The sequence below is a fragment of the Canis lupus genome, chromosome 33, assembly GCF_011100685.1.
Source record: "Canis lupus familiaris isolate Mischka breed German Shepherd chromosome 33, alternate assembly UU_Cfam_GSD_1.0, whole genome shotgun sequence".
NCBI classification, from domain to species: Eukaryota; Metazoa; Chordata; class Mammalia; order Carnivora; family Canidae; genus Canis; species Canis lupus.
In genome coordinates this window covers 27,044,553-27,071,334 of record NC_049254.1, presented here as the reverse complement: position 1 = coordinate 27,071,334, position 26,782 = coordinate 27,044,553, and the positions used below count along the sequence as shown (strand labels likewise).

General features: G+C 54.4%; 1 protein-coding gene across 1 annotated transcript in view; it reads left to right on the top strand.

Annotated features, from left to right (window-relative positions):
- LOC119877836 (adenylate cyclase type 5-like) overlaps positions 1–26,782 on the top strand; it is a 144,671-nt gene that overhangs the window by 104,374 nt on the left and 13,515 nt on the right. The window contains 7 exon segments of the mRNA XM_038583046.1: positions 1,605–1,763; positions 2,605–2,746; positions 4,646–4,786; positions 9,108–9,130; positions 9,888–10,032; positions 11,135–11,232; positions 14,415–14,502. Coding sequence (XP_038438974.1) covers positions 1,605–1,763; positions 2,605–2,746; positions 4,646–4,786; positions 9,108–9,130; positions 9,888–10,032; positions 11,135–11,232; positions 14,415–14,502 — 796 coding nt within the window.

Below are 26,782 nucleotides of genomic sequence, written 5' to 3'. Positions count from 1 at the left end.
CAACCACCCAGGCAGGTGTAGAGCCCTCTGGCCCCATTTCTTCCCAGGTGAGAAAGTTGGACTCACAGAGGTTAAACATCTGCCCCCCGCCAGGGTGATATAACACGGCGGGTGGATGGAAAACACGGGTGTCCCCATTTAAGAAAATCCATCTTTGCCAGAAACAATAGTAAAAAAGATCTTTGGCCAATTCTTGGTCACTGCTGTCCAGAGAGGGGGCCCCATCTTCCATTAAAAGATACGGAAAATTAAAAAAAAAAAAAAATATATATATATGGAAAATCCAAGCTTAGGCTCGGTGGCTTTGAGCTTCAGAAGTATCCCGGGCAGGGGCACAGGAAAAGCCACGGTGGACAAGGTCAGAGGTCAGAGTAGCCGTCCAGGATGGTGGCCGGGTCCCTTCGGTTTGGCGGTTGTCGCTGATGGCCCTGCATGCCTGGGCGAGCTAGTGCTTCCTTCCCTCGCCTGGGAGCACGGAGTCTGTGGAGGGAGAGGCCGGGACTCCCGCTGCTGTGGTACCAGCGGAGCAGACCCCAGCAGGTGACAGAGGCAGGCAGCATGGGAGGGCCCCGGAGGGGGCATTCGTTTCCATCGGGAGGACCAGCAGAGGCTTCCTGCAGCAGGTGGCCCGGGGGTTAAGCCAGAAAGGTAGATCAGCTTGTAACTACCCGAAGCAAGGGCCCCGAGGCACCGTGCACGGAAGGCACAGCTCCAGCAGAGGTGGCCAGGACGAGAGAAGCCAGGAATGACGCGCCTCTGCCCTGCGTCGGGGGTGGGAGGAGGGCCAGCGTCCACGGCTGCTCCTGCCGCTGGCTGAGCGGGCCTACCCCAGGGTATCGGAGCATCCAGGTCCCTGAAGAGTACACTGTGTACCTCCCCCTGGAGCACCTGCACCCTCTCCTGCAGACCCCGCACCTCAGACACACGCAGGATATAGCGCCCATCACAGTCTCCAACCCAGAGGGCCCGCCCATCCCCTGGAGAGCCCCTCACCCCTGGGTGTGGTTCGTGGCCGGGGCGGGGCGGGGGTACTGGTGCCACCTTCTAGCACATGGAACCTCTCTGGTCCCCTGCACCTGCTCAGGCTCCCCTCCTCTCCTGAGCAGGACAGATGTCCGCCCTTGAAACTCCGTTAACCACCTTTTACTATTCTGCAAATTGTGTCCGAGAAGCAGCAGCGTGGACAAATCTGAACGTTAGATGAGTGGGGTTTGGAGCGGCTGGAACTTCCCCCGTTTGGCTCGAGTGGGCATGGTTCGCGTTTGCACCTTGAGAACACAGCGCCCTGGGTGCCTTGGCGGGCACCGTGGGGCCGGGCTTGTAGGGCCGGGCTTGTAGGGCCAGGCTTGTAGGGCCAGGCTTGTAGGGCCGGGCTTGTAGGGCGAGGCGCTGTGCCCTCTTGTGGCCACGCCGGGAAGCAGCGCCCTAAGGCTCAGCCCCGGGCACCCCTCGGTGGGTGGGTGCCCTGGGGGCTAGACCAGAGAGAAATGCCGCTTTGACACCTGCACCTGTGTCACACCCCGACCCCACACCTCCCAGCTTCGCCCCTACTCTGTGCGCCTGGCCCCGACCCTCTCCCAGCCTTACCCCTGCTCCATCCCCAGGTTGGTCCGGGAGGTGACAGGGGTGAACGTGAACATGCGCGTGGGAATTCACAGCGGGCGAGTACACTGCGGTGTCCTTGGTCTCAGGAAGTGGCAGTTCGACGTCTGGTCTAATGACGTCACGCTGGCCAACCATATGGAAGCTGGAGGCAAGGCTGGGTGAGTGAGGGCCCCACTCTGCTGCGGGGCGTGGGGCTGGGGTGGGCACGACGGGCAGACTTGCAGCTCCGGGGCGGCCGAATTTGAGTAGAAAGTCCTCTCCTTGGCCAACCACTTGCCCCACACCGTGGCAAGCTGTAGGGAGCATCCTCTCAACCTTTTCCCCAGACTTCACCTAGAAGGTTCTTGCACAAAAAAGGGCGGCTTGTGGTGGGATAAGGTGGGGTCGAGTTCTGGGGGCGGGAGGAGCCATGGGTATTTCCCAGGCAGCCAGGACCGAAAGGAAGGTGGGACCTGAGCTGGCCTGGATGATGGGGCAGGATCCGCACAGGTGAGGGAGGTGGTGGAGGTGGGGAGAGGGCCTGGCCGAGGGACCAGGGCGAGGACAGGCCCAGGCATGGGAAGCACAGTATTTCCAAGGAATGGAAGTAGAGCACTTGGCCTCGTAGGGACGGGTGGGGAAGCAGTGCCTATAGTAAAGGGGCACCGTGCCAGGCTAGGGGATCTGAACTCAGTCCTGCATCAGCCGGAGCCCGAGCCACAGCTGGGCTGAGCGGGTTCGCAAAGTTGGGAAGACTGAGGCTGTGTCCTCCTGACGGGCTCGTGATGATGAGAGCCTGATGGGCTGCGGTGCGGCCAGGGTGGCGGTGAGCTCGGGAGGGGCCCACCCGAGGCGCCCTGGTGGCAGTGGGGGGATACGGCCCATTGAGACCTAGGTCGGGGCCTCGGTTGGGGTTGGCAGTTGAGCCAGAGTTCGGGGCTCGAGGTGTGGCTCTGCAGGGGACTGGGGTTGTCAAGTCTTGTCCTCTGCTCTCCTCTCCCTGCGTCCCTCCCCCTGCAGGCGCATCCACATCACCAAGGCCACACTCAGCTACCTGAACGGTGACTACGAGGTGGAGCCAGGCTGCGGGGGCGAGCGCAACGCCTACCTCAAGGAGCACAGTATCGAGACCTTCCTCATCCTGCGCTGCACCCAGAAGCGGGTCCGGCGGGGTGGGGGGGGGCCCAAGGGCCCGGGGGGGCCGGATAGCCCGGGGTGGTGGGGGGCCTCGGCAGGGCCTTAGTCTTCCCAGAAAGGAATGTTTCTTGGCATCCGCTTCCTTCTCGTCTCCGTGTCTCCTTGAGTCAAGTGGTGGATCCCTCGTGCCGCTGCGGCTCCTGCATCCCGGGAAGCACATCGAGTGCTTGCACCCCGGAGGGCTTGCAAAGGCTGACGGCAGACGGGGATCCTTTCATTTTCCCACCGTTGCAGAAATGCAACAGGCCTGAAATCAGTTAGCAGCGGCACAGCGGCAGGCCAGGGCGTGGGAATGGAACAGCCAGGAGATCTGTCCCCGGCCACTGTCTGTGCATTTGTTTCACGTCCGCCCCGCTCCTGGTCTGTTGCCTGAACCAGGCGGACATCGGGCCTGTCTCTGTCTCTCCGTCTCTCACCTGTCTCTGCCAGTCCCTACAGACGTTCGGGTCTCCGGAGGACCTCCGTCCTTTCCCTTTCTCCTCCCTCCCTTTGTCCCAGCCCACACTCGCCCAAATATAAAACTGAATTATTAGCAGGCTTTGGCGTTCTATTTTTAATAGTGTCATGTTCCATGTTCTTAATTTTTAAAGCGAATGAAGAGAACATTTTCTATTTCTCCCTAGATTAAAATGCCTTTTACTGACGAAGCTTTCCGTTGCGTTGACCTGTTGGTCAGCGACCTTTGCTAGAGAAAAGCTTCCCTCTTTCTTTCCTGAGAAGTTAGACCGAAGATAAAATTAAGCAGAGAGAGAAAAGTCCGGAGAAAGTCTTGGGTGACAGCAAAGGTAGATTTGGGGGCTCCTTGGGGCGGGTGTCCACCCTGGCAAGGACGTCACGGGGCACCCCATGTGACACAGCAGCACACGAGCTGTGTCGGGCCCCCACGGACCACAAACAGGGATGGTGGAGGATTTAGGCGCTCCGGCAAGAGCACCTAGTGGCTTATTTGACACATTTTTGAACACTTGCTTGCTCTTTTACAAGAGTATGGGTGACCTGACCTCCTTCCAGGCCCCCCTCCCACGCTCTCTCCTCTGCCAACGTAGCAAGGTCTTCAGCACCCCCTTCCTGCCCCACCCAGGCCAAGTGCTCACCTTTTACCCTACGTTCTCTGGGTCGTGTTCTTCCAACTTGAAAGGTGGTCCAGCAAGGACAAAACAGAGACAGAGAGTGACACCTCATACCCTCTCCCCCCACCTAGAGCAGTGTCAGCTGAAGCAAGCTGCGTCCCCTCCCCCCTGTGGCCCTGATCCAACAGGCTCCATCCCAGGCTCAGAGAGAGAGCTGAGAGGAAGGCCAGCTCAGGTCTCCCCAGGGCCTCTCCAGCCTTCCACCTGGAGCCCGTTAGATGGATGGACAGACAGATATCATGGTTGGCACGCAGGAAGCCAGCTGAGGGAGGCCCTGCTTTGTGTATTTGTATAATGTATGTTGTTCTTTGCATCTCAAGGGACCCAAGTTTCTAGAACCTTCAGGGCAGCAGGGCCTACCCTATGGCTCTCTCTGGAAGAACAAGTCTGTCTGGGATAAGTTGAGTGGAGATTGCAATCCCTGGTTTCCTTTCCCGCCTTTACCCCGAGGCACCTTGGACATCCCTGCCCACCCCTGAGGATTCTGTGCCGATGACAGTTGCCAAAGACCAGCCTCCCGCCTAGGCCAGCCAGGACTAGCGTTGGGGAGAGTGAAGGGATTTAGGATGCTCTCTGCAGTGAGCTCTAGGCTCCAGGCTGTGCACAGAAGAGAAGGGTACCTGCCTCAACCCACCCCTGCACGGCCAGGCCCCTGGGAGGAATGAGAAGCCCCCCCACCTGGGCTCCTCTGGTAGGCTCTGCCCATAGGCTGATGCATCTGGTTTTTCTCCCAGAAAGAAGAAAAGGCCATGATCGCCAAGATGAATCGCCAGAGAACCAACTCCATTGGGCACAACCCGCCCCACTGGGGGGCCGAACGTCCCTTCTACAACCACCTAGGAGGCAACCAGGTGTCCAAGGAGATGAAGCGCATGGTAAGTAGCAGGTGGGGCAGCGTTGCAGGCAGTACTGTCCAGGGCTGGGGTCTTCCGTGGCTGTGAGGGCCGGGCCAGGCCCCTTGGGTTCCCCGACAGACTCTGGAGAGCCACCGAAGCAACTTAGGACGAGGAGCCGGAGAGCCTGACTTCTGACCCTGCGCCCTCTCCACGAGTCCTAGAGGCTGCAGGCAGACCCCGAGTCCAGCCCAAACCTCCAGTAATCCCTCGGCACTGTCGGGTCGGGCACCAGCTCATTGGACGCCCTTCCGGCACCTTCTGCCTCTCCCAGGCAGCTGAAACACATCATTTGGCTCAGAAACCGTGTCAGTACTTTTTGGCAAGTGCCAGCTGACGGTCCCCTTTGCCCTCTGCTGAGAAGCGCCCCTGCTGAGTGCGGGTTTCCAGTGGAGCATGCAGGCTGGAGGAGCAATGGCCATGGTAGGGGGGCTGCCTCCATCTCAAGGGACCTGTCTGCCTTGGGGGACGGACATCCCCAGCCATCCCTGTGTGCACCAGGGGCGGCCTAATCCAGGGTGCACTGCCCGGGTTCTGTCAATGATAGAATGAATTCATAGGGTGGGAGGAAGAGGAAGAGGGGTGATGGAGGTCAGGGTAGAGCAGCAGCAATGTTTCCTTTCTTTTCTTTTTTTAAATCTTGGAGCTTGGCTTGTTAAATCCAAGTACACTCCTCAGCTCCAGGGCAGCCTGGTTCCCAGGCAGGAGTCGCCCACCCTGAGAGGGGAATGGGTGAGGCCGGAGGGTATGGGGAGCTCTGAGTGTGTGTGTGTGTGTGTGTGTGTGTGTGTGTGTGTGTGTGTGTGTGTGTTTGAGGCCACTTTGTCCCTCAGACCCAGAGTACAGGAATAAGATGCTGGCACTAGGATCCCCAATTTGGGGTCTGTGGGTTGGACCAGGCTTTAGCTACAGCAGCAGGGACTACAGATAAATTTGTGAAAATCCAGCCGTGTCAGCAGACTGAGCCAGGGACAGGCTGGGGACCCGGCCACTCTGCTCCTTGCTAGCTGGCAGATAACAGATGACAAAGGTCTAAGGAAACCATATAGGATCCAACAAGGAATGGAGTCAAGACCTCTATTTTAATTTTTGACAGTAAAGAAGCAACTCCTAGGACACCGAGCTTATGAGGGAGCGGGCGGGGGGAGTCTTCCTTCAGGGCTTTGCACTTGGACTTCCACAGGTCTCCGGCCACCAGTCCCCCTCCTTTGGGTGCCCTCCCCAAAGCAAAACGCCGGGGGGACCCTTTCTGTTCTCACCCCAGCGCTTTCATAATCTCCCGTGGACTCTGTATGCATGTGACCAGGACTGAGTGGGGGTCCGCGCAGAGAGGGGGACCAGGGTGCAAAGAGGAAGGCGCTCACCCAAGTGGGAGGGAAGAGGGAAGAAGACAGGAGGGAGACGACGGAGGAGAGCAGGAGACTATGGGAGTGAGGAGAGGAAGAAGAGCCGCAAGCAGGCAGGGGAGGTACCTTCCTGATGGGCTCTCCTTATTTAAAATTGCCGGAAAGCTTTTTTTCTTTGGTGATACTTGGTTTAAGTGGAGTCTTTAGTTATTTCAGAGTCTCAAAGGAGACAGTTTGGAGTGTAAGCACTGGTCTTAGCAGATGCATTAATCATTGTTAGGACCAGGAATTAGCAGAAGGGCTGTCTCGGGGGGAGACTGGCTACAGGGCTTCTCCGTGGTGTTGGCTGCCTCGCCAGCAGGAAGGGCCGGGAAGGCATGTGGAAAAGCAGGGTTGGGGACACTTCTGCAGCAGCCTTTGGGAGAAGAGAGTCCCCGTCCCTCATCCTGGCTGAGCAGAGTGACCAGGAGCCAGCGTCAAGGACGGCGCCCCCAGAGTGCCTAGGCTGCGGACGGGGTGGTTCTGCAGCTGCCAGGCGGAGCATTGGCATCTGGGGCTAAACTTGCCTGAAATCTTTGAGAAAGATGCACAAAAGAAGAGCTTCTACCCTGACTTCCATTGACGATGGGGGTGGCAGAGGAGATTAGGCGGTGGCTGGGAGCACCAAGAAAGTTCCTGACTTGGAGGCAGTGGTTTTACTTCTTTACATCTTTTTCCAACTTCACTCTGTTTTTAAAATGTAGCGACGAGCTGCTCTGGTTTTGTGCTTAGGCACGTCTGTCATAAGGTCCCTAAGGGTACCGATTACTAAGAAGGCTGACAGGAAGGGCAGACAGGGGCCTCTGCTCATCTAACCAGGGGGGCTCTGCGTTCCGTGCAGCAGCAGCAGGCTGAGCCGGTGCTCAGGGAGGACAGGAAGCTGGCCAGGGCGGGCGTGCAAAGCGGAGCCAGCACCTCACGTGGATGCACGGAGCGGCCATGGGCTCTGCTCCTGCTTTTAGGTCCGAGGGACAGGAGTTGGGAACCAAACAGAACCCACTCAGCTGAGCTGTTTCCCAGAAGTGCCGTGGTACAGATAGCAGGAGCCTGTCCGAGGATCCTCCTTGCTGGGCTGAGGACATTTGTCCTAGAACTAGTAAGCGGGTCGGGGAACTTGAACCTGGTTTGCTGGACTGTCCTTTTTTTTTTTTTTTTTAAGATTTTATTTATTTATTTATTTATTTATTTATTTGAGATCATGAACAGGGGGAGGGGCAGAGGGAGAAGGAGAAACAGAGTGTTCGCTGAGCAGGGAGCCCAACGCGGGGCTCGATTCCAGGCCCCTGGGATCGCGATCTGAGCCGAAGGCAGACGCTTAACCGACTGAGCCCCCCCGCAGTGGCCCTGGCCCATGTTCCTAATGACCATTTGCCATGGTTTATCTGCCAACACCCCAAACCAATGCTGAGCTCCGCACACTATCACGGCACCCTGAGCAGAACCTTTGCCCAACCAGCCCCAGCAGGCGACCAAAGGGGCACAAGAGAAAGTCAGAAACAGGTTTGTCGCAAACGTGTCAGGTCTAATTCCGAGCTGCAGAGACCAGCATAAGCATAATACGGCTCGGTTGTCCTCAGTCCCAGAGTAAGATCATCGCTGCCCCTGTGACAGAATCCAGCGCCGGCGCTGCACCGTGGTCTGCGGAGGGCTGGCCCGGCCGGGCTCCCTGCTGCCCCCTTAAGCTCGTGCCCCCAGGGATCCGGGGAGCACCCAGCATGGGCCTGCCCCCACGCGGAGCACTCACCTGAGTAACACCAACCTCTCCAGCCTGGGGCTGGGAAGGTGTCGTGGGCCAGGTCTCGCAGCCTGGACAGAGGGCCTGATGATTCTCAGGGGACAGGAAGAAGGGTCCACTTGTCCAGGGAGACAACCGCCAGGCAGCCTGGGAGTAGCTCAGAGTCCACATCCACTTGGATGTGCCCCTGGAGGCTGCCGAGGCCCCTGGAAGCCCACACCTGGTGCGGCGTGGACACTGCTGTCTCAGCACCTGGCAGCTCTGGCTCATAAAGACCAGCGTAAATCCTGCTTCGTTGCATTTTCACGCCACGTCTGCAGGGAGCATCGAGAGGGGTGTGTTCGCTGGGGATTCAGGTTCTCCTGGCATTTGCTGACCTCCACGATTGCCCAGCAGCAGCGTGCTCCGCACGGGGCCACAGGCGATCGCAAGTCACCTTCTGTCCTTGCCCTGGCAACCTGAGCCTTACCTGGAACTGTCCCGGGGCTGTCGCCACCCCCTTCCCCTTCCAGGGGACCCACCCTGAGACCCGTTTTGTAGGCTTCATAGATTAGCTGTAAATAGGCTTTGGGTTTGCCGACCAACACGGGACCTTCACGCTCAGCCCTGGGTGTGCGAGCAGTCGTCAAACCCGTGGCGAGCAGCTTTCTCACCTCCTGGGTCCCCACCCAACTCTGGCCTTGTTCTCAGGTGCCAGGAGACCTGTGGCAGGTCACCGGAGCTTAACTTCTCTCAAGCTCAAAACTCGTGGACTGCCGGGAGATTTCATGTGCTCAGGGTGTGTGTTTGGGGGCGGGGGGGGGGCAGGTGTGCACACATGTGAGGATTGAGCACCTCGTGATTTCTCATTTCAAGGTATTTCAAGGCAGGACTGAGAGGGACCTACCAAGCCCAGGGTCCAGGAGGAAAGGGGGGTATTGGGGAATTGGGTGTGGGGACAGGAGGAGCTTAGACACATGGGTTTTGCCAGTGGCGACAGGAAATGGCAGTGTGGCCCCGCGTCTAGCACAGAGCGTGTCCCGTAGGAAGAGCCCGGCCGCGCCGCAGAAGGAAGGAGGGGAGAAGTCCTGAGCGACAGGCCTCCCGCAGCGCCCGCTCCTTGGGGCCTGCCTCCCTGGAAGCGTCGCTTCTCCGTCCCCTCCGTTCTCATACTTCTGCCCTTCTCTCCATCCCTCTCTTTCAGGGCTTCGAAGACCCCAAGGACAAGTGAGTAACGTGCACTTCTTTATCCCTGCTGCCTCGGCCTGAGGGGGAGCCCCACATCTGCCCCAGAGCTCCGCGCTGCGTGGGCCCCGGGCCGAGAGGCTGGGTCTCGGTGCCACCCATCTGTCCTCCCCCGCAAACACATTGCGCCCACGTGCCTGCAGCTCTCAGGAAAGTGCAGACCTTGCACGTCGTTGGTCGCTGGCCCCCGGCCGCATCCCAGGGCCCCAAGGGACTGTCCTCTTTCTCCTCTACTTCCCAGTTCTTGGGGGCTGACCCCACTGAACACTGGGCGTTGCCTTGAGGAATGGGGCTTTGAGACCAGCACCCTGATGGTGAAACCTGCTTCCCGGAGGGTGCCCCGAGCTGGGTGAAAGCACTGGGGTGGCCTCTGCGACAGCGGTCCTGGCCTTCCTTTCGGGACGATGGTACAGCTGGAGAGCGAGGAGCAGAGGCTGTTACCTGTGGGGAAAGCAATTAAGCCTTCGACCTTAAGGCTTCGCTGTTCTACTGTAACGATCCATCGGTAGAGTCAGAAGAGCTATTGTCAGGAGGCCCTTCAGCCAGCGGGTCAGACAGGGCCGGTTTTCCGTGCACGTGCGCAGCTGAGAGCGGGGGACGTGGGCTCCTGGCCGTCCGGGTCCCAGTCCCAGGGCCACCCCTTACCCCTCTTATTAGGCCCTTTCTGCCCAGCCCGGTGCAGGGGCCAGGTGGGTGCTCTAGCGGCGTCCCCCTGGTGGCAGCCTCTCTTGCTCCCCAGGAACGCCCAGGAAAGTGCGAACCCTGAGGATGAAGTGGATGAATTTCTGGGCCGCGCCATTGACGCCAGGAGCATCGACAGGCTGCGGTCGGAGCACGTCCGCAAGTTCCTCCTGACCTTCAGGGAGCCTGACTTAGAAAAGAAGGTACAGCACCCTGGGCGGGAGGGAGGCCCTGGGCACAGCCAGCCCCGGGAGGAGGGCAGGGCACCAGTCGGCTCCCCGCCTGTCCCCGTCACCCCAGAAACGGCCCTCCCTGGTCAGGGTCGCCTGCTCGATGCCGCACTGCCCAGGAGATGGAGATTTTAGGGAGACGTCCATGGTCGGAAGGGAGGAGTCCTAATGTCCCCCGCGCCTCTGTGTCCTTATCCGGACAACGGGGCTGTTTAACCTACCGTGTCCACAGGGTCATAGGGAGGGTTAAACCATCCACGGATATAAAACCCCGAACACCGTATCCGTGAATGGCAGTTGCTAGTTGTATTATTTTTGTTACTCTTGTCAACATCCTCACCGGTGGACACACACTGTCTCGGCAGGGGCAGTCGGGCCTCTCTGTCCCATCTCAAGTTGTGACTGAGAGGTTGGGCGACTTGCTGTAGGCCACCAGGGAAGTAGTGACAGAGCCGGGGCCGGACCACAGTGCAGGGTGTGAGGCCCCCGCCCCCCACACCGTGGTTCCCCGGGGTTGGGTTAACGTGGGCTCACGTGAACTGGCGCCCTGTGTGAGAGACGGACCAGCCAGGCCAGCACCGTTCCAGTGGTAAATGGCACTGAGCTGCGGAGCACCCCCTCTGGTGACTTGGCGCCAGCGAGACCTCTGGGGGCACAGCCTATTGGGTGTCTGGCCCTCGGAGATGAGCTCTGTGATTTGGGGTGCGTGTCCTGTCGGCCTCGAAGCAGCGGCTGCGTAGGCCCTGTTCCCGCGGCCTTGCAAGGACGGCGTAGACCATGCCCGGGTCCTAGCGTGTAGGTGGTGCTGGGTGATTGAGCCAGGATCGTTGTGAACGACTCTCCTGGTGACCCGACCTGCAGAAAGTTTCTGGTTTGACACAATTCAGCTGCCCTCCCCGCAGGTACCACGTTGTGGTGCTTTGGGCTGGTTTCCTGAGCACCGAGGCTAGCGCTGGTTGCTCTGGGTGTCACAGGTCTTGGGAGTGGGCTGGCCCCGTGTGTCTGGGGTAGAGCAGGGCTGGAGCAGATGGGGCCGGGCGCCTCCCCCCCCCCTCACCCTGCGCCCTCCTCTCAGTACTCCAAGCAGGTGGATGACCGATTCGGTGCCTACGTGGCATGTGCCTCGCTTGTCTTCCTCTTCATCTGCTTTGTCCAGATCACCATCGTACCCCAGTGAGTACCGTCCCTCTGGCTGCGGAGCTCTAGGGGTGGGAGCGGAGGGCGTGTAGGAGAGCAGAGGCGGGAGTCCGACTTGCTCAATCAAGGAGAGGTGTCCCCACGTGTCCTCGGTGGGACCGGGAAGCCACAAGTGTGACTCACTGTGGTTGACTCCGCGGTGCCCGGGAGGTGATGTGCTCCCTCCAGGATGGGAAACCTCTGCGGCCACTGCCTCGCTGCCCGAGCGGCTCCTCAGCTCTTGACCGTCTCTCCCCATTGCAACCCACACCGCTGTGGCCCTTAGATCAGCCCCAGGGTTCACCACGTTTGCTTCCGTGTGACCTTTGGCTCTTGCAAAATCATCAACACATCTTCAAAAGATAAAGGTTTTCCCCAACTCTGGGTATTTCAAAGAATGGATTTCTGGTTCTGAAGGCTTTTCTCAACGCTTCCAGGGACCGGTCGTGTCCCTGGGAGAGGCCTGTGGCTTCCGAGGGGACCATTCTGAAGTGGAGAGTGGGTTTTCGGAAATGAGTCACACCTAGACAAGAAAGATGATTGCTTGTGTTATTTTGTTATGTGTGTGTGTGTGTGTGTATTCATTTGTATGTGTGCATGTGCACGTATATATGCATTTGTTACTTTTTTTTTGCATTTGTTACTTTTTATCATGCAGTATTTCAAACACACAGAAAAGCAATTAATATAATCACCATCTCCTAGATGTAACTATCGCTGATGTTTTACAACGGTTTCATCTTTATTTTTCTGACTACTTAAATCTTAGACAAAAGGACGTTTTTCCCCCTGAAAACTCTCAATATCGATATACCCACGTGGGGGGCGTTTTCCTTCTAAACCACAATGCCTTATACCCCGAACAAAATTAATACCCGGTCTCTGCAATCCTGTAACACCAAGTCCGTGGTCACGTTTCTAAAATTGTCTCCAGATGTCACTTCGTAGCCAGGATCCACTCAAGATCCATTGGCTGCGTTTGGTTATGTCTCCTAAGTCCCGCTGAATCTAGAAGAGCACCCTGACCCCAACACCTTCTACTTTTCATCCTGAGATAATTGTAGACTTACAGAAAAGGGGCAGAAGTACTACAGAGGGTTTTTGTGCATCTTCCACCCAGTTCTCCGTAGCGTTGGCCACTTACGTAACTGCGGCACGTGGGTGGAAACCAGGAGATCAACACAGGAGCGGTGCCATGAACCAACTTACCGCCATCTCATTCCATCAGTGTTGCCCCCAGTGGCCTTCCTGTGTCCCAGGAGCCAGTCTAGGATCCCACATTGCATTTAGCTGTTCTTTCTCCGTGGTCCCGTCTCGTCTGTGACATTCCCTCAGCCTTTCCTTGTCTCTTGTGGCCTTGGCACTTCGGATGAGTACTGGCCAGTCAATTTGGAGAATGTCTCCATTGGGTTTATCTGATGTTTTCCTCTTAATGAGACTGAGGTTGCACAGTTTTGCCAGGAATCCCACAGAAGGGATGTGTCCTTCTTAGTGCCTGTTGTCGGGAGGTATGTGATGCCTGTACATCGTAACACTCAGAGCCTTTGATTTTTTAACAACGCGCCGTTGCGGCGATGGCCATCCCGGTTGTGCCCGCTGTGACTCCGGCAGGACACCGCAGGGCCCAGCGCCCGGCTCCACTCTGCTTGTGCAGCTAACGCCCGTTGCCTCCCACACCGAGGGGGTGCAGAGCTGGTGGGGCTGTGGGTGACACAGGACCCTGTTTTTTTAAATTTAAGTGGGGCTCCAGGTCTAGATGAGCGACCCATTTTTTTCTGTCCCATCGCTGCTCTTGGCAGTCCAGTAGCTTGGGTGCAGATAACCCCACCGGTGCGCCGCTCTCCGTTCCTGCAGCGTGGCCTGTGGCTCGTGGCTCCTGGGCCGGCTTTTCCTCGGTCCCTGCTCTGCGTGCGGCGGCTCCCTTCCCCCTGGCCACGGCTCCGAGCTGCTAAGGGCATTGGCGGGAGGCCGCCTCCAGCAGTCCTCTCTCTGCAGAAGCATTAAAGGCTGCTTTAAAGGTCTCTTTCCCTCTGAAGAGAGTTCTCTACCCTTGTTCTATTGGTTTAAGGCCCCGAAGCGCTGGCTTGCGGGGAGCCTGGAACAAAGCCGCGCTCTGAAGCCTCTCTGGAGGTATTCACCTGCCTCCTCAAGTCCTCCGCTGGCCTCTAACCTGCTAACGACCCTGGCACCCCCAGGCCACTCTGGCTCCCTGAAAGGGGCAAGGCCTCCCGTAGGATGGGGCGTGCCTTAGCCAGCCCCCGCCCCAGGAGGGCCAGTGGGCCGTTTGGGTGGAAAGCCACCGGCCGCTCTGATGTCTGAGGATTCTGGCCCGAGCTGAACGAGCTGAACATGAAGATCACCTGTGATCTCCTCCCCAAGCAGGGACAGGGGAGTGCCTTGCATTTTCTTGTTGGATCGGCAGGCTGAGGAGGACTCGTCGTGAGGCCTGGCAGGGGACGGGGTTTAGGGACTGTGCCCTCCAAAGGGATACATCACTGCTGTTCCTCAGTGTCTGGTTGGGCTGCTGACAAATGCATTTTATTTTATTTTTATTTTTTAAAGATTTTAAAAATTTATTTATTCATGAGAGACACAGAGAGGGAGAGAGAGGCAGAGACGCAGGCAGAGGGAGAAGCAGGCTCCACGCAGGGAGCCCGACGCGGGACTCGATCCCGGGTCTCTAGGATCAGGCCCTGGGCTGAAAGCGGCGCTAAACCGCTGAGCCGCCCGGGCTGCCCGACAAATGCATTTTAAAAATGATGGCCTTCTGTCCCGTTTTCAGCCCTCACAGTCACTTACCTAGCCGCGAGTAACTCCGGGGAGGGAATAACCAGGTGGCTTTTACAGTAGCTCCTCCCAGCTAAAGGAGTGCGTCTCTGGGTAGCTGGGAACGAGGCAAAAACTCAAGCTGGTGACCCTTGCTTCTCCATTCGGGGCTCTGCGTGCTCCACTCCCCACAGGGAGGTACAGGGAGGAGGCAAGGACGGGAGCCAGACCATCATGTGGGCGGGCGGGTGGGGGGAGGTCCCCAAATCCATCCATAAGGCTGTGTAAGCCCTTGTCAGTGCGTCAGGGGCTCGAACAGACTGAGCAGTGGGCTCAGGGGAAATGGAGCAACTTCTCTTTCCTTCCAGAGGCTTTCAGAGCCCCAGAATCCCCCAGCTCCTCTCTTTTTCCAGCTCCGTGTTCATGTTGAGTTTCTACTTGACCTGTTTCCTGCTGCTGACGTTGGTGGTATTTGTGTCCGTGATCTATTCCTGCGTGAAGGTGAGTCTCGCTCGCACCTGAGCCCGCGGTCACCTTCTTCTCTTCCCCTCCCAGCCCAACGGTAGGCGCTCCTCCGGGAGCCCAGGAATCCCACGTGGGATCGGGGTGCCGTGAGGCTGGGGCATCACCCTTGATTGGCGTGAGCAGCAAGTGAGACTGCAGGATGGGCTTTGCCAGCGGAGGCTTGCTGGTATGGGCTATTGTAGTCTGCCTTTGCGAATCTTGGCGACGAGAAGGTAGTGTCACTGCCTCCTGTCTCTGCCCCCTTGGTGTCAGGTGGGATGAAGGAAGGGCACCTAGCATAAAGCCGAATGGGGAGCAGTGGTCAGGAAACATGTGCTGAAAGCGTGAGAATGGAAGAGACCTCGCTCGGCAACCCCTTCAATGTCCCCATGCTCCTGGAATGGGCCCAGGAGGGGACCATAGGGATGATGGCTTTTGAGCACCCGTCATATAGATGAGGAGAGTGGCTCAGAGTAGTTCAGGGCTTCAGTCAGGGCCACATGGGGCATGAGACCCTGTTCTGTGTTTTTCTCCCATACCTCCTCTTAGGTGTGCTGTGGGGACCAGGCCACAAGCCATTCTGGTCTGTGACGGAAGTCACTCAGGTTCCTCTTTGCCTTGTCCACCAAGCCTTTCCCTCATTTCCTTCTGTGGTGGTTTAAGGCTTCCCTGACAGACCAGCCCTGGTCCCAGAGAGCACTCTGTCCCCAGGCAGGTACAAGCCCCTCCAGCTTCTGCTGTAACCATTTCTCTGTTCGTCCCTGATGCTCACTTGGAGCCAAGTCCCAGCAAGGGTGGGGGACAGGCTCCACCATCATTCCCTACATATAGTGCAGTGGGCACCATGTTCTCCTTCCAGAGGGACTGGACCTTTGTCACCTCCAGAGTCCCCTTTCTCTTTCCAGCCTCCAAGTAAGGTATTTCATGAGACTGTTATTTAATTACCTAATGGCCGAGGTCTTGGTGGACAAACTATCAGAACAGGGAGGCCCTCCTGGGAATCCTCTGGAGGGCCGGTGCAGAAGGGGACATCCATGGGGGGACCAGGGGCATTTGGCAAGTGGAGCTACGTGCGTGGCCTGTTACTTTGCTGCACCATGGGATTTAACCCTGGTTCCCGGCCTCTCCACCAGCTCCGTCCTCAAGGCTCTGTGTTCAGTCGCAGCCTGCCTTCTGGTCTTGCCCTTGTCATGCCACTCCCCCAGCCTGCTTTCTTCCCCCACAGGGGGCAGTTCTACTTTCTTCATCTTATGGCTATAAAAGCACATGGTACACTCATGACAGGTGCAAACAACCCAAATATCTGTCAACAGATAAAGAAACAAGAATAGTATATGGTATAGATAATGCTGGAATATTACCTACCCACAGAGGGCAATGATGTTCTGACACATGCCTACAACATGGATGAGCCTTGGGAGCATGCTTAGTGAAAAGGGCCAGACCGGAAGGACATAGATCGTATGATTCCACTTACAGAGTATCTGGAATAAGCAAATGTATAGAGACAAAAAGTAGACTAAGTGGTTCTGGAGTTGGCAGGGGAAGGAGTGGAGAGTTCTGGCTTCGTGGGCACGGAGCGTACAGGAGTGGTGGAAGGTTTTGGAACTAGAGCATTTTGGGAATGGAGTGGTGACGGTTGCTTAACATTATGCATATAATTCATGCCCCTAAGTTGGACACTTACAAATGGTAAAAAATGGTAACTTTACAGTACATGTGTTTTACCGCAATAAAAGAGGTCACGACAACCAGGAAAAAAAAAAAAAAAGATACACCATAGCTAAAAGTAAACATTCTTTCGTGAACTTCCAGAAGAATCTTTTCTCTTTTTAAGTCCTAAATTGAGGCAAAGTCATTGTTTGAGGTACTTGACTAGCTTATTCCAGTTAGGATCAAAGCCATACGGAGTCTACAAGTCTAACACGAGAACCTGGATTTCTCTCTTTCCTGTGAGCTGCCTCAGCAAACCTGAGCGACCCCGACTTCCTCTGGTCTGCGTTCCCCGATGGGCACACGTATCTGGTGGTAGGGGAGGAGGAGGAGAGGGAGGAAGTTTCATTTCCCCACCTGAACTGGCCATTTTGAGTTCATACTTTAAAAAAAAAAAAAAGATTTTATTTATTAATTCATGAGAGACACAGAGGGAGCGAGGCAGAGACCCAGGCAGAGGGAGAAGCAGGCTCCATGCAGGGAACCCGACGCGGGACTCGATCCCGGGTCTCCAGGATCATGCCCTGGGCCACTGGGGCTGCCCTTGAGTTCATACTTTGATCCAGTGAATTCCTCTTTGCTGCCGTTGAAGATTATTTATGGAAATCATCCTGCTCGTGTTTCATTGACTCTATTTTGTCATCAGTGTCACACGCAGCTTATTCTCAATCCCTTTATCCAGCCCAGCGATTTTTCTGACGGTTCTGAGGAGGCCACGGTCCCCTGGGCGCGGCCGCTCCCGTCCTGCAGGGCGGAGCTTCCATATACAGTTGCACTAGGGGAACCGTCCTGGCCTGGCCGGCTTCGCACGCACGTGTGGCAGCTGCCGTCGGGGCCGGGAGCCCAGGAGCCTCGGACGCCCGCCCTGAGCTCCTGGCGGCGGCCTCCCCCGCTCTGGCGCGCCGGCTTCTCTGCAGCTCTCCGCTTTCTGGGGACTGGACCCCCCAGGAGCCGTTCCTAGTGTGAACTCTCCCTCCCCCGTCGTGTTGCGGGTGAGCCGTCTGCACGCTGAGATGCGGAAGGGCCGGGCCTCCCCGTCCCCGCAGCGGCCTGTCCCGGCCCTGCAAATTGATTTTATCACCTTTTCAAAGGTATTGCCATGGGCTGACGCCACTGAAATTTTCCTTGTCGTCCTGCTTTCCCTTTGAAGACATTTGCCCTTCGCCGGCGCCCAGACCTCTCTTCCTTCCACGGTTTTCCAGCAGCCACGGCCGGTGGCTCTCAGAGGAGCTACGGCAGCTCCGGAGCGACCCGCGGCCGGGCCCGGCGGCTCTGAGGCTCGGGTCTTCCTCACACTCCGTTTGCTTCCCCATGTGCCCCAGACAACTGGACCGACCTGCTCAAGTGTCCATATTTTACCCTGTTTGAAGAGACAAATGTGAAGACAGTGTCGCCTGGATTTGTCAGAATCAGCTTAGTCGTCTTAGCTGAGTGTCAGGGAACAGCGAGCGGCCTGGGTCCCCGCCTTGGGAAGGTTCTCGAAAGCTTGCTACTGAGTGCTCCGATGGCCGTGGCGTCGCGGCCTGTTTGAGCTTCTTGTGACACAGTGAGGCCCAGGTCACACACACCCCCCGAGATGGCGCCCCGGTCTCCGGGCCTCACTGCTTCAGGGCCTTGCTGTCTCTGGGATGCTTTGCCCTCAGGATCATCCCTCGAGTGGTTCCGAATGACCAGTCCAAATGACGTGCAGCTGCACGTCCCTCCTCCCTTCCCTCAGCACCCATGCTGCCTGGGGCCCCAGAGCTGCTTGTCTTAGGGAAACCCATGCTGAGGGGACCCTGGGGGGCTCAGGGGTTGAGCAACTGCCTTCAGCTGAGGTCATGACCCCGAGATCCTGGGATCGAGTCCCGCCTCGGGCTCCCTGCATGGAGCCTGCTTCTCCCTCTGCCTGTGTCTCTGCCTCTCTCTATGTGTCTCTCATGAATAAATACATAAAATCTTTAAAAAAAAAAAAAAAAGAAGGAAAGAAAGGAAAGAAGGAAAAGAAAGAGAGAAGAAAGAAAAAGAAGGAAAGAAAAAGAAAAGAAAACAGGAAAGAAAGAAAGAAAGAAAAAGAAAGAAAGAAAAAGAGAAAGAAAGAAAGAAAGAAAGAAAAGAAAAAAGAAAGAAAAAGAAAAGAAAAGAAAAGACCCACACTGAACCCCTCCCGGCCATCACGTAGGGTCCACAGACTCAGTCTCACATTGGAAATGGCGAAGCGGTGAGGTTGGAATCCCTTATGATAACCGAGCGAGGCTGGCCAGCCTCCGTTGATTACCCCCGGGGATGGTGAGCTCGCTCGCGTCCCCGGAGTACAGCGCCTCCCCCCTGCAGGCGCCCCTGACGGTCCTTCAGCCTCCCTGTGGCTTCTGCCCTCCGGCCGGTGAGGCAGCCGGACCTACTTCTGACAGTGCCAGCGTTTTCGCTCCCACCACCCAAACGGGTAGAGGAGGTTGGCTCCCTCCTTTCCCCACATCCTGGCCTGGACCCTTTACTGCATCTCGGGGGCTGGGAGCAGACAGGCACAGAGGACGTACCTGGTGCACAGTTCTTGGCGTGTGCGTGTGTGTGCGCGCGTGTGCGGGAGCGTGTGCACAGGTACATACATGCGTGCGTCTAAACCTCCATCCTCCCGGCGGCTGGCTCCCTCTCAGCTCGCCTCCCACGGGCTTCCGGCTGCCTGGGCTCCTGGGAGCTGCCACCAGAGCCGCTTCTAGGCTCTGCGCGCCCCGAGACGTCCCCAGAAGCCTCCTGTCCCTCCCTGCAGCCTCCACGGCTTCGCCAAGCCCCCCCACTTTGCCGACTCTCCTTTCCACCGCCCCGGCCTCACTGCTCCCCAGGTTCGGAAGCGGGGTCTTACTACACAGCAGTCCGCCGTCGGTGTCTTCTCTCCTGTGATGAGCCCAGAGCCCCCACACTCACCTTCCGCCTGCATGTGGGGTTCACGCTGTCAGGGAGACGGTGTGTTGGGGCCCGACTCGTGTTCCTTTGGGGACAGACGACTCTCCGTTCCGGGGGGCACAGCTCAGGTCCCTGCGGGGTCTCGAGTCCGGCAGTCGAGGGTCGGGCCCCGGCTGTGCCATTGAGCTGTGCTTCCTCCGCCTCTAAGGTGAGGTTATTACAGGTTATCCCATCCGTCTTGCAGGGGAGGTTAGGCAGCTTTCCCGAAGCCTCGGAGCTGGGAAGTGCTATAGTTGGGGCTGAAACCCCAGTGAGTGGCTCAGGGGTTTGGCACCTGCCTTTGGCCCGGGGCCTGATCCTGGAGACCCAGGATCGAGTCCCGCGTCGGACTCCCTGCAGGGAGCCTGCTTCTCCCTCTGCCTGTGTCTCTGCCTCTCTCTCTCGGTCTCTCATGGATAAATAAATAGAATCTTTAAAAAAAAAAAAAAAAAAAAGACCCCAGTGGTTCTTGACTCCAGAGCCCATGATCCTCCTTCTCAAAGACACTGCCTTTGTTAATATGTCCATTTGACCCCAGGGAGGGCAGTGGTGTGGAGCTTGGTCAGTTCTGCCTGCCTTGGTTGGCCTCTCAGGTTTTCCTATCTTTAAAAAATTTTTGAAAAGCAGTAGCCTTTTAAAATTAGTTTCTTGTCAAAAAGACTCTTTTCTTTAGATTTTTTTCTCATCAGATTTTTTTTTTTTTTTAAGATTTTGCTTATTATAGAGAAAGAGCATGAGAGAGAGAGAGGGCACAAGCGGGGCAGGAGACACAGGGAGCGGGAGAAGCAGACTCCCCGTTGAGCGGGGAGCCCGATGCAGGGCTTGATCCCAGGACCCCGGGGTAATGACCTGAGCCGAAGGCAGACACTTAACCGACTGAGCCACCCCGGCGCTCCCTCTCTCATCAGATTTCAACGCTTTTTTTTTTTCATCTCAGCAACACCCTGACCCCACATCACAGGGAACCAGGGCCCCAGGCTGATCATTGATTTGCCTGGAGGCTCTCAGAGAGGCCAGGATCAGAACTGTCCTTCACCTCAGTCGTGATTTATTAATTATGTCCCCACTCCTGTTTTTCATGTTGCATTGATTTGAATTAATGAGACTGGGAATGCACTGGTTTGGAATTTATTTTTTAAAAATCAATTCTTTTTCTGAGCTGTAATTGTGAGTGAGCAGCCCTGGAATAATTGGTTTGCACGGGCACAATTATCCTGCTGTAAAAAAATGGTCTCCAGGATCTGTTTGTAGCTGTGGAGCGTCCCTGTGAGAAGATCCATCCCAGGTGAAGGGTTTTACCATCCACGCTGGGATTGGTAAAGACGGGATTTAGGGAAAACATGCAGATGAACTTTTTGATTAAGGAGATGAGATACCCTATAAACTGATTCCAGAGCAGGATGTCAGAGCTTCTGGAGATTTCAAAACAGCAATTCCTGGGTTCCTGCCTGAGGTTTTAAAGTCAAGAGCAGGTCTTTTTAAAGGATGACAAGAGAAATCGTCTCGTGGCAAGCTAGTGCATTAGGTTAAAAATAGAGCTACCCTACGGCCCAGCAATTGCACTGCTAGGTGTTTATCCAAAGGCTACAAGTACAGGGATACAGAAGGGCACATGCACCCCAATGTTTATAGCAGCAATGTCCACAATAGCCAAGATATGGAAAGAGCTCAGATGTCTATCGACTGATGAATGGATGAAGAAGATGTGGTTTATATATTTTATATATATATATATATATATATATATATATATGGGGATATTACTCAGCCATCAGAAAGAATGAAATCTTGCCATTTGCAATGATGTGGATAGAGCTAGAGGGTATTATGCTAAGCGAAACAAGTCAGAGAAAAGACAAATACCATATGATTTCATTCATGTGTGGAATTTAAGAAACAAAACAGATGAATATAGGGGAAGGGAAGGAAAAATAAAATGAAAATTGAGAGGGAGGCATAACATAAGAGACGTGCAACTGTAGGAAACAAACTGAGGGTTGCTGGAGGGGAAGGGTGTGGGTGGATGGCGTAACTGGTTGATGGGCAGTAAGGAGGGCACTTGATGGAATGACACTGGATGTTATATGCAACTGATGAATCACTAAATTTTACCTCTGAAACTAATAAAGAATAAATTTAAAAAATATATACATATATAAACACTCCCCCCCCCCGAAAAAAAAGAGTCAGTCATCCATTAGATGTTAAAACTACATTCTGGATTGAATTGTATTTTATTTTTAAGATTTATTTATTTATTTGAGAGAGTGAGTGAGAGAGAGAGCACAGGCAGGAGGAGCAGAACAGGGAGAGGGAGAAGCAGGCTCCTCTGAGCAGGGAGCCAGATGTGGGGCTTCATCCCAAGACCCTGGAATCATGACCTGAGCTGAAGGCAGACTGTTAACCAACTGAGCCACTCACTCAGGCGCCCCTGGATTGAATTTTAAAAATAGCCTGCAGTTGTTCTCCTGAACTTTAGGCGGCCCCTGTGGGGCTCCAGGTCTCATGTCACCGGGAGGCCCATGCGTGTATCCTGGTCCCCAGCCACCTTCTATTAGCATTTACTAATCTTTGCCTAAATTTTACTGGTGGGTGCAAAATGATAAACCCTTCAGTTGATGGACAGGGTGATCAGGATCGAAACGATCTGAGTAGCATGGGTCAGGGAGATAGGATGGAATGGAAAAATTTCAAGCAAAAATTAGGAACCATCTGCTGTACCTTTTCAGACGAAGCTCCTCGGGCCAGAGCCAGAACACTTTCCCCAGCTGTGAAGCAAATAGATGCCTTTTGTAGGAAGTAAGGATTTTCATTCCTGTTGGCAACGTAGCTCTTTAAAAATGCAAATATTAACTAAAATTTCTGTTGAATTTCACAGCTTACAAAGCACTTTAAAATGCTTCCCTTCATCGAGTCTTCATAGCCACCTTGGTATCTCCCAAGGTATCGGAGCCCTGGATGCCTTCCCCAGGGTCAGACAGCGAGTAAGAGCTTGAGCAGGGTTTTTTGATACGTGCTTTATTGAGATGCAATTCACGTATAGAACATTCACCTTTGTAAAGGTGGACGAAATTGTAAGGGTTTTTAGTACCTTCATGAAGTTATGTAACCATTACCACTAATTCCCGCACGCTGTCGTCATCCCGAGGACCTGCTGACCTCTTAGCTGTCACCGTAACTTCCCTGCTCCCCACAGCCCCTGGCAGCCTCAAACTCTACTTCCTGTCTGCCTGAATTTGCCTGAAATCCTACAATACATGGCCTTTTGAGACTGGTTTCTGTCACTTAGCATCATACCCTCAGGGTTCGTCCACGTGGTACCGAGTGACAACATTTCATTCCTTTTTTTTTGGCCACATGTTCCATCGTGTGGATGCATCCCATTTTGTTTATCCAGTCATCAGAGGAAGTTTCCACTTTCAGGCTATTAGGAATAGTGCTGCTGGGATCGTTTGTAACAAGCTGTTACATGCACTTACGTTTTCAGTTCTCTTGGGTAAATACCTGTGAGTACAGTCTTGGGTCAGATGATAACTGTGTGTACCGTTTTAAGGAACTGCCAACCTGTTTTCCAAAGCAGCTGCGCTATTTTGCATTCCCACCAGCAGTGTTACGAGGGTTCTGATTTCTCTCCATCCTCACCCGCACTCGTTATTATCTGACTCCTTGATTACAGCCATCCTAGTGAGTGTGAAGTGGTATCTCATGTTTTGGAATTGCATTTCCCTGATGACTAATGACAAACATCTTTCCATGGGCTTATTGGCCATTTCTATGGATTCTTTGGAGAAATGTCTATTCAAATCATTGTCCCATCTTTTTTTTTAAATAAAGATATTATTTATTTCTTCATGAGACACATTGAGAGAGAGAGAGAGGCAGAGAGAGGCAGAGACACAGGCAGAGGGAGAAGCAGGCTCCCTGTGGGAAGCCCGACGTGGGACTCGATCCCGGGTCTCCAGGATCACACCCTGGGCTGCAGGCGGCGCTAATCCGCTGAGCCATCTGGGCCGCCCTCATTGTCCCATCTTTAGATTGGGTTATTTGTCTTATTGTTGAGTTGTGAGAGCTCTTCGTGTAAGGTAAAACCTTATCTGTAGTTCCACTTTCTGTGGTTTCGTGCCTGTGGTCAGCTCTGGCCTGGAAGCAGATGGTCCTCCTTCTGATGGGCTGTCAGAAGGTCAGTGGTAGCCTCACCCTGTGTCACAGTGCCAACGTCATCCCGTCACCTTGCCCCATCACGTAGGCATTTTATCATCTCGCATCACCAGCAGAAAGGTGAATCCAATAAGATATTTTGAGAGCAAAACCACATTCACGTAACTTTTATCACACTATAATTGCCCAATTTTATTATTATTGCTATTAATCTCTTACTGTGCCTAATTTATAAATTCAACTTCATCATAAGTGTGTATGTATAGGAAAAAGCATAGTGTGTGCATATATATATACACACACACACATTTCAGGACTGCCTGCAATTTCCGGCATCCACTTGGAGCGGGAGTGGGCGGTGGCGCCTTGAAGTAAGATGGATAAGACGAGATTACTGCATTCTGGTTACAAAACCCATATTAGATATACGGTTTGCAACAATCTTCTCCCATTCTCTGGGCTTCACTATCTTTTTTTAAATGTACATAATACAAAATTTTCCATTGTAACCTTTTTTAAACGTACAGTTCAGCAGCATTAAATGCATTCACACCGTTGTGCGGCCGTCACCACCATCCATCTCCAGAATTTCACTGTTCCAAACAGAAACTTTATACCCATTAAACAGTAACTTCCCATTCTGTCCTCACCCCTGGCGACCACCGTTGCCTTTTCCATCTCTCTGAGTCCGGCTATGCGAGGTATCTTGTAAAAGTGGAATCCTATATCGGAGTGTGTCCGCACAGCACAGTCGCTTGAGCACCCGAGTCTTGGTTTCCACTCAAGTCGTGATCTTAGGGGTCCGTGGGGCTCTGTGCTCAGTGCAGAGTCGGCTTGAGATTCTCTCTCCCTCTCCCTCCGCCCCTCCCACTCGTGCTTGCTCACTTGCACTCTCAAATAAATAAATAAATCTTTTTTTAAAAAGTGGAATCAAAAAAATAAAATAAAAAAATAAAAATAAAAAAAAAAGTGGAATCCTATGGCCCTTATCCCTTTGTGACTGTCTTTCGCTCAGCACACTGCCTTTAAGGTGTCATCCGTGTTGTAGATTCGGGTCAGAATTTCATTCCTTGAGGCTGAACTCCACTGGATGGCTATGCCCCACCTCGTTTATCCGTAGATAGACATTTGGGTCTCCCACCTTTTGACTGTTGTGAATACTACTACTATGGACATGAGCCTGTAATATCTGTACAAGCCTCTGCTTTCTATTCTTTTGGGTGTATATCCAAAGGGGGAATTGCTGGATCATATGGTAATTCAATGTTTATTTTTTTGAGCAACTGTCACATTGTTTTCCAGATCAGCTGCATCATTTTTCGTGCCCACCGGCAATGCATAGAGGTCCCAATTTTTCTATATCCTCACCTTTTTTTACTTTCTTGATGGTGTTATTTGAAACACAAAATTTTTTTGATTTTTATGACCTCCAACTAATTTTTTTTTTTTTTGCTTGTGCTTTTGGCGTTATATCTAAAAAACTATTGCTCAACCCAAAGTCACAAAGATTGGCTTCCATATTTTCTTCTACAAGTTTTATAGTTTCAGCTCTTACATTTATGTCTCTGATCCATTTCAAGTTAATTTTTGTGTGTGGTGTGAAGTGGAGGCCCCGTATCATTCTTTTGCGTGTGAATATCCAGGTGCCTCAGCAACATTTGTTGAAAGACTGTTCTTTCCCGCATTGAATTACCTTGGCAACTTTGTCAAAATCAATTGATCATAAATGTAAGGGATTAATTCTAGACTCTCACTCTGTTCCATTGAGTGGAATATTCTATTTTCCATGTCTACTAAGCAGGATTTTCATTGAAGCTTGTGCTCTCCAAATCGCACATAGGTTTCCTTCTACTATGTAAGTGGTTTAATCAGATTGTCTTCTTTGTGACTCTAAAAGGAAGTGTTTTTCTGGAATAATGCCACAGACTTGATGATACACGAACATACCCGTGCTGGGGGGCACCCCACTGGAATCTGAGGTCTTCACTGGCCAGCATATGGCGTGAAGGCTGTCAGGCCTCTATCAACTGTAGTTTGTCCTTTCCTATGGTCCCCTCTTTCCTCTGCTGAATAGGAGGTGGCCTTGTTGGAAGGGCGGAAGGGGATTTGGGTAGAAAAAATATACTGCTTCCCAACAGGCCCACCCAGCTCAAAGCCAGCACCGAGGGGTCAGCAGGGCACTTCCTTGGTGGCAAGAACTATAAAGGGTCTGAGATTTGGTTTCACCCTACCTGCAAGCTGGTAGGCGAGCCTTACTCTGTCATGGATGCCAGCAGGAGACATGAGACTCTGGGTCAGAGACAAAGGATTCTATTACTCCTAGCACAGCAAGCAGCAGTGACATTAACATGTAAGTGTCGGCTTCACAGAGCCCATGGGGCAGATGTGACAGGCCCACGTGGATGCTCTGCACAGAGTGAGTGTGGGTCACAGCAGGGGAACAGTAGACCAAGGTCCCGGTACTTGCTAGCAGGAAACCCTGGAGCACACAAGCCTCCTGCAGTGGGAATGAGCAGTCTCATAGCGGTCACACTGTGTCCTCTTGCCTGTTTTGTTTGTGTGACCATCCTGTCAGCACGGGAGGTTGGAAAAGCCTTGTAGTCTGACATACTCGGCCAAAATGTACACAGATGCTCAGGGCCCTGAGAGGCCTACAGATGGGAAGCCTTCAGAGAAGGAATGTGACTTGCTGAGGGTCGTGCAGGAAAAGCCCTGTCTAGATCCTTCCAGGCTCCCGACCCAGTGCTTTTCTACCACCATCCTTTGCCCTTAAGGGTTTCCATCCAACACCTGGCATTTTGGCAGCCGACCAGCTTCACCGGGAGGCATTGAGGGCAGAGGAAGCCCAAATGCACCCCTTAGTTTCTCTGTGTCTGCCAACATCGTTTTAAATCTAGGCTGCTTTGGAGGTGCGGAGGACATGGTGGACAAAGCCAACTGTGGCAGCTGTGGTGACGGGGTCGTTTCATTGCTAGGACTGCAGTGGGTCTTTGAGTGGACGTGCAGTTTGTCTAGTGGAAGCAAGTGTAGGAAGGCGTAGGTGAGGAACGGATCCACGAGAGTCCTGAAGAAAGGGTCACTGAGCTCGTGTGTGCAGGGCCCCACCCTGCTGCTCACAGCTCCTCTGCCCCCTTCTCTTGAGCCCGTCCCCTCCCTCCAGGCCCCAGGTCCTCCCAGTCCCCAGACTCCTAGCTCTCTCCCGCGCAGAAGCCTTCTGAGCCTCCCTGGGCGAGTTCGGGGCCCTGCAGGCCTCCCCAGCCGCTGCCTACTGTCCCCCCAACCCAGACTGTAGTCCCGACCGGCTCAGCAGTCAGGTGGCGCATCCCCCAGCTTTCCCCTCTGCTCTGGGGGGGGTCAAGAGAGCATCTCTGCTCCCCTCCTGCCTCTCCCAGCCGTGAGCTCCGCAGCAGGCCCATTCCCGGCCGTCGTCCTGGGGGCAGGTGCGCGGCACACCGGGTGGGGGTGTTCAGGGCGCTCAGGGGGTTGC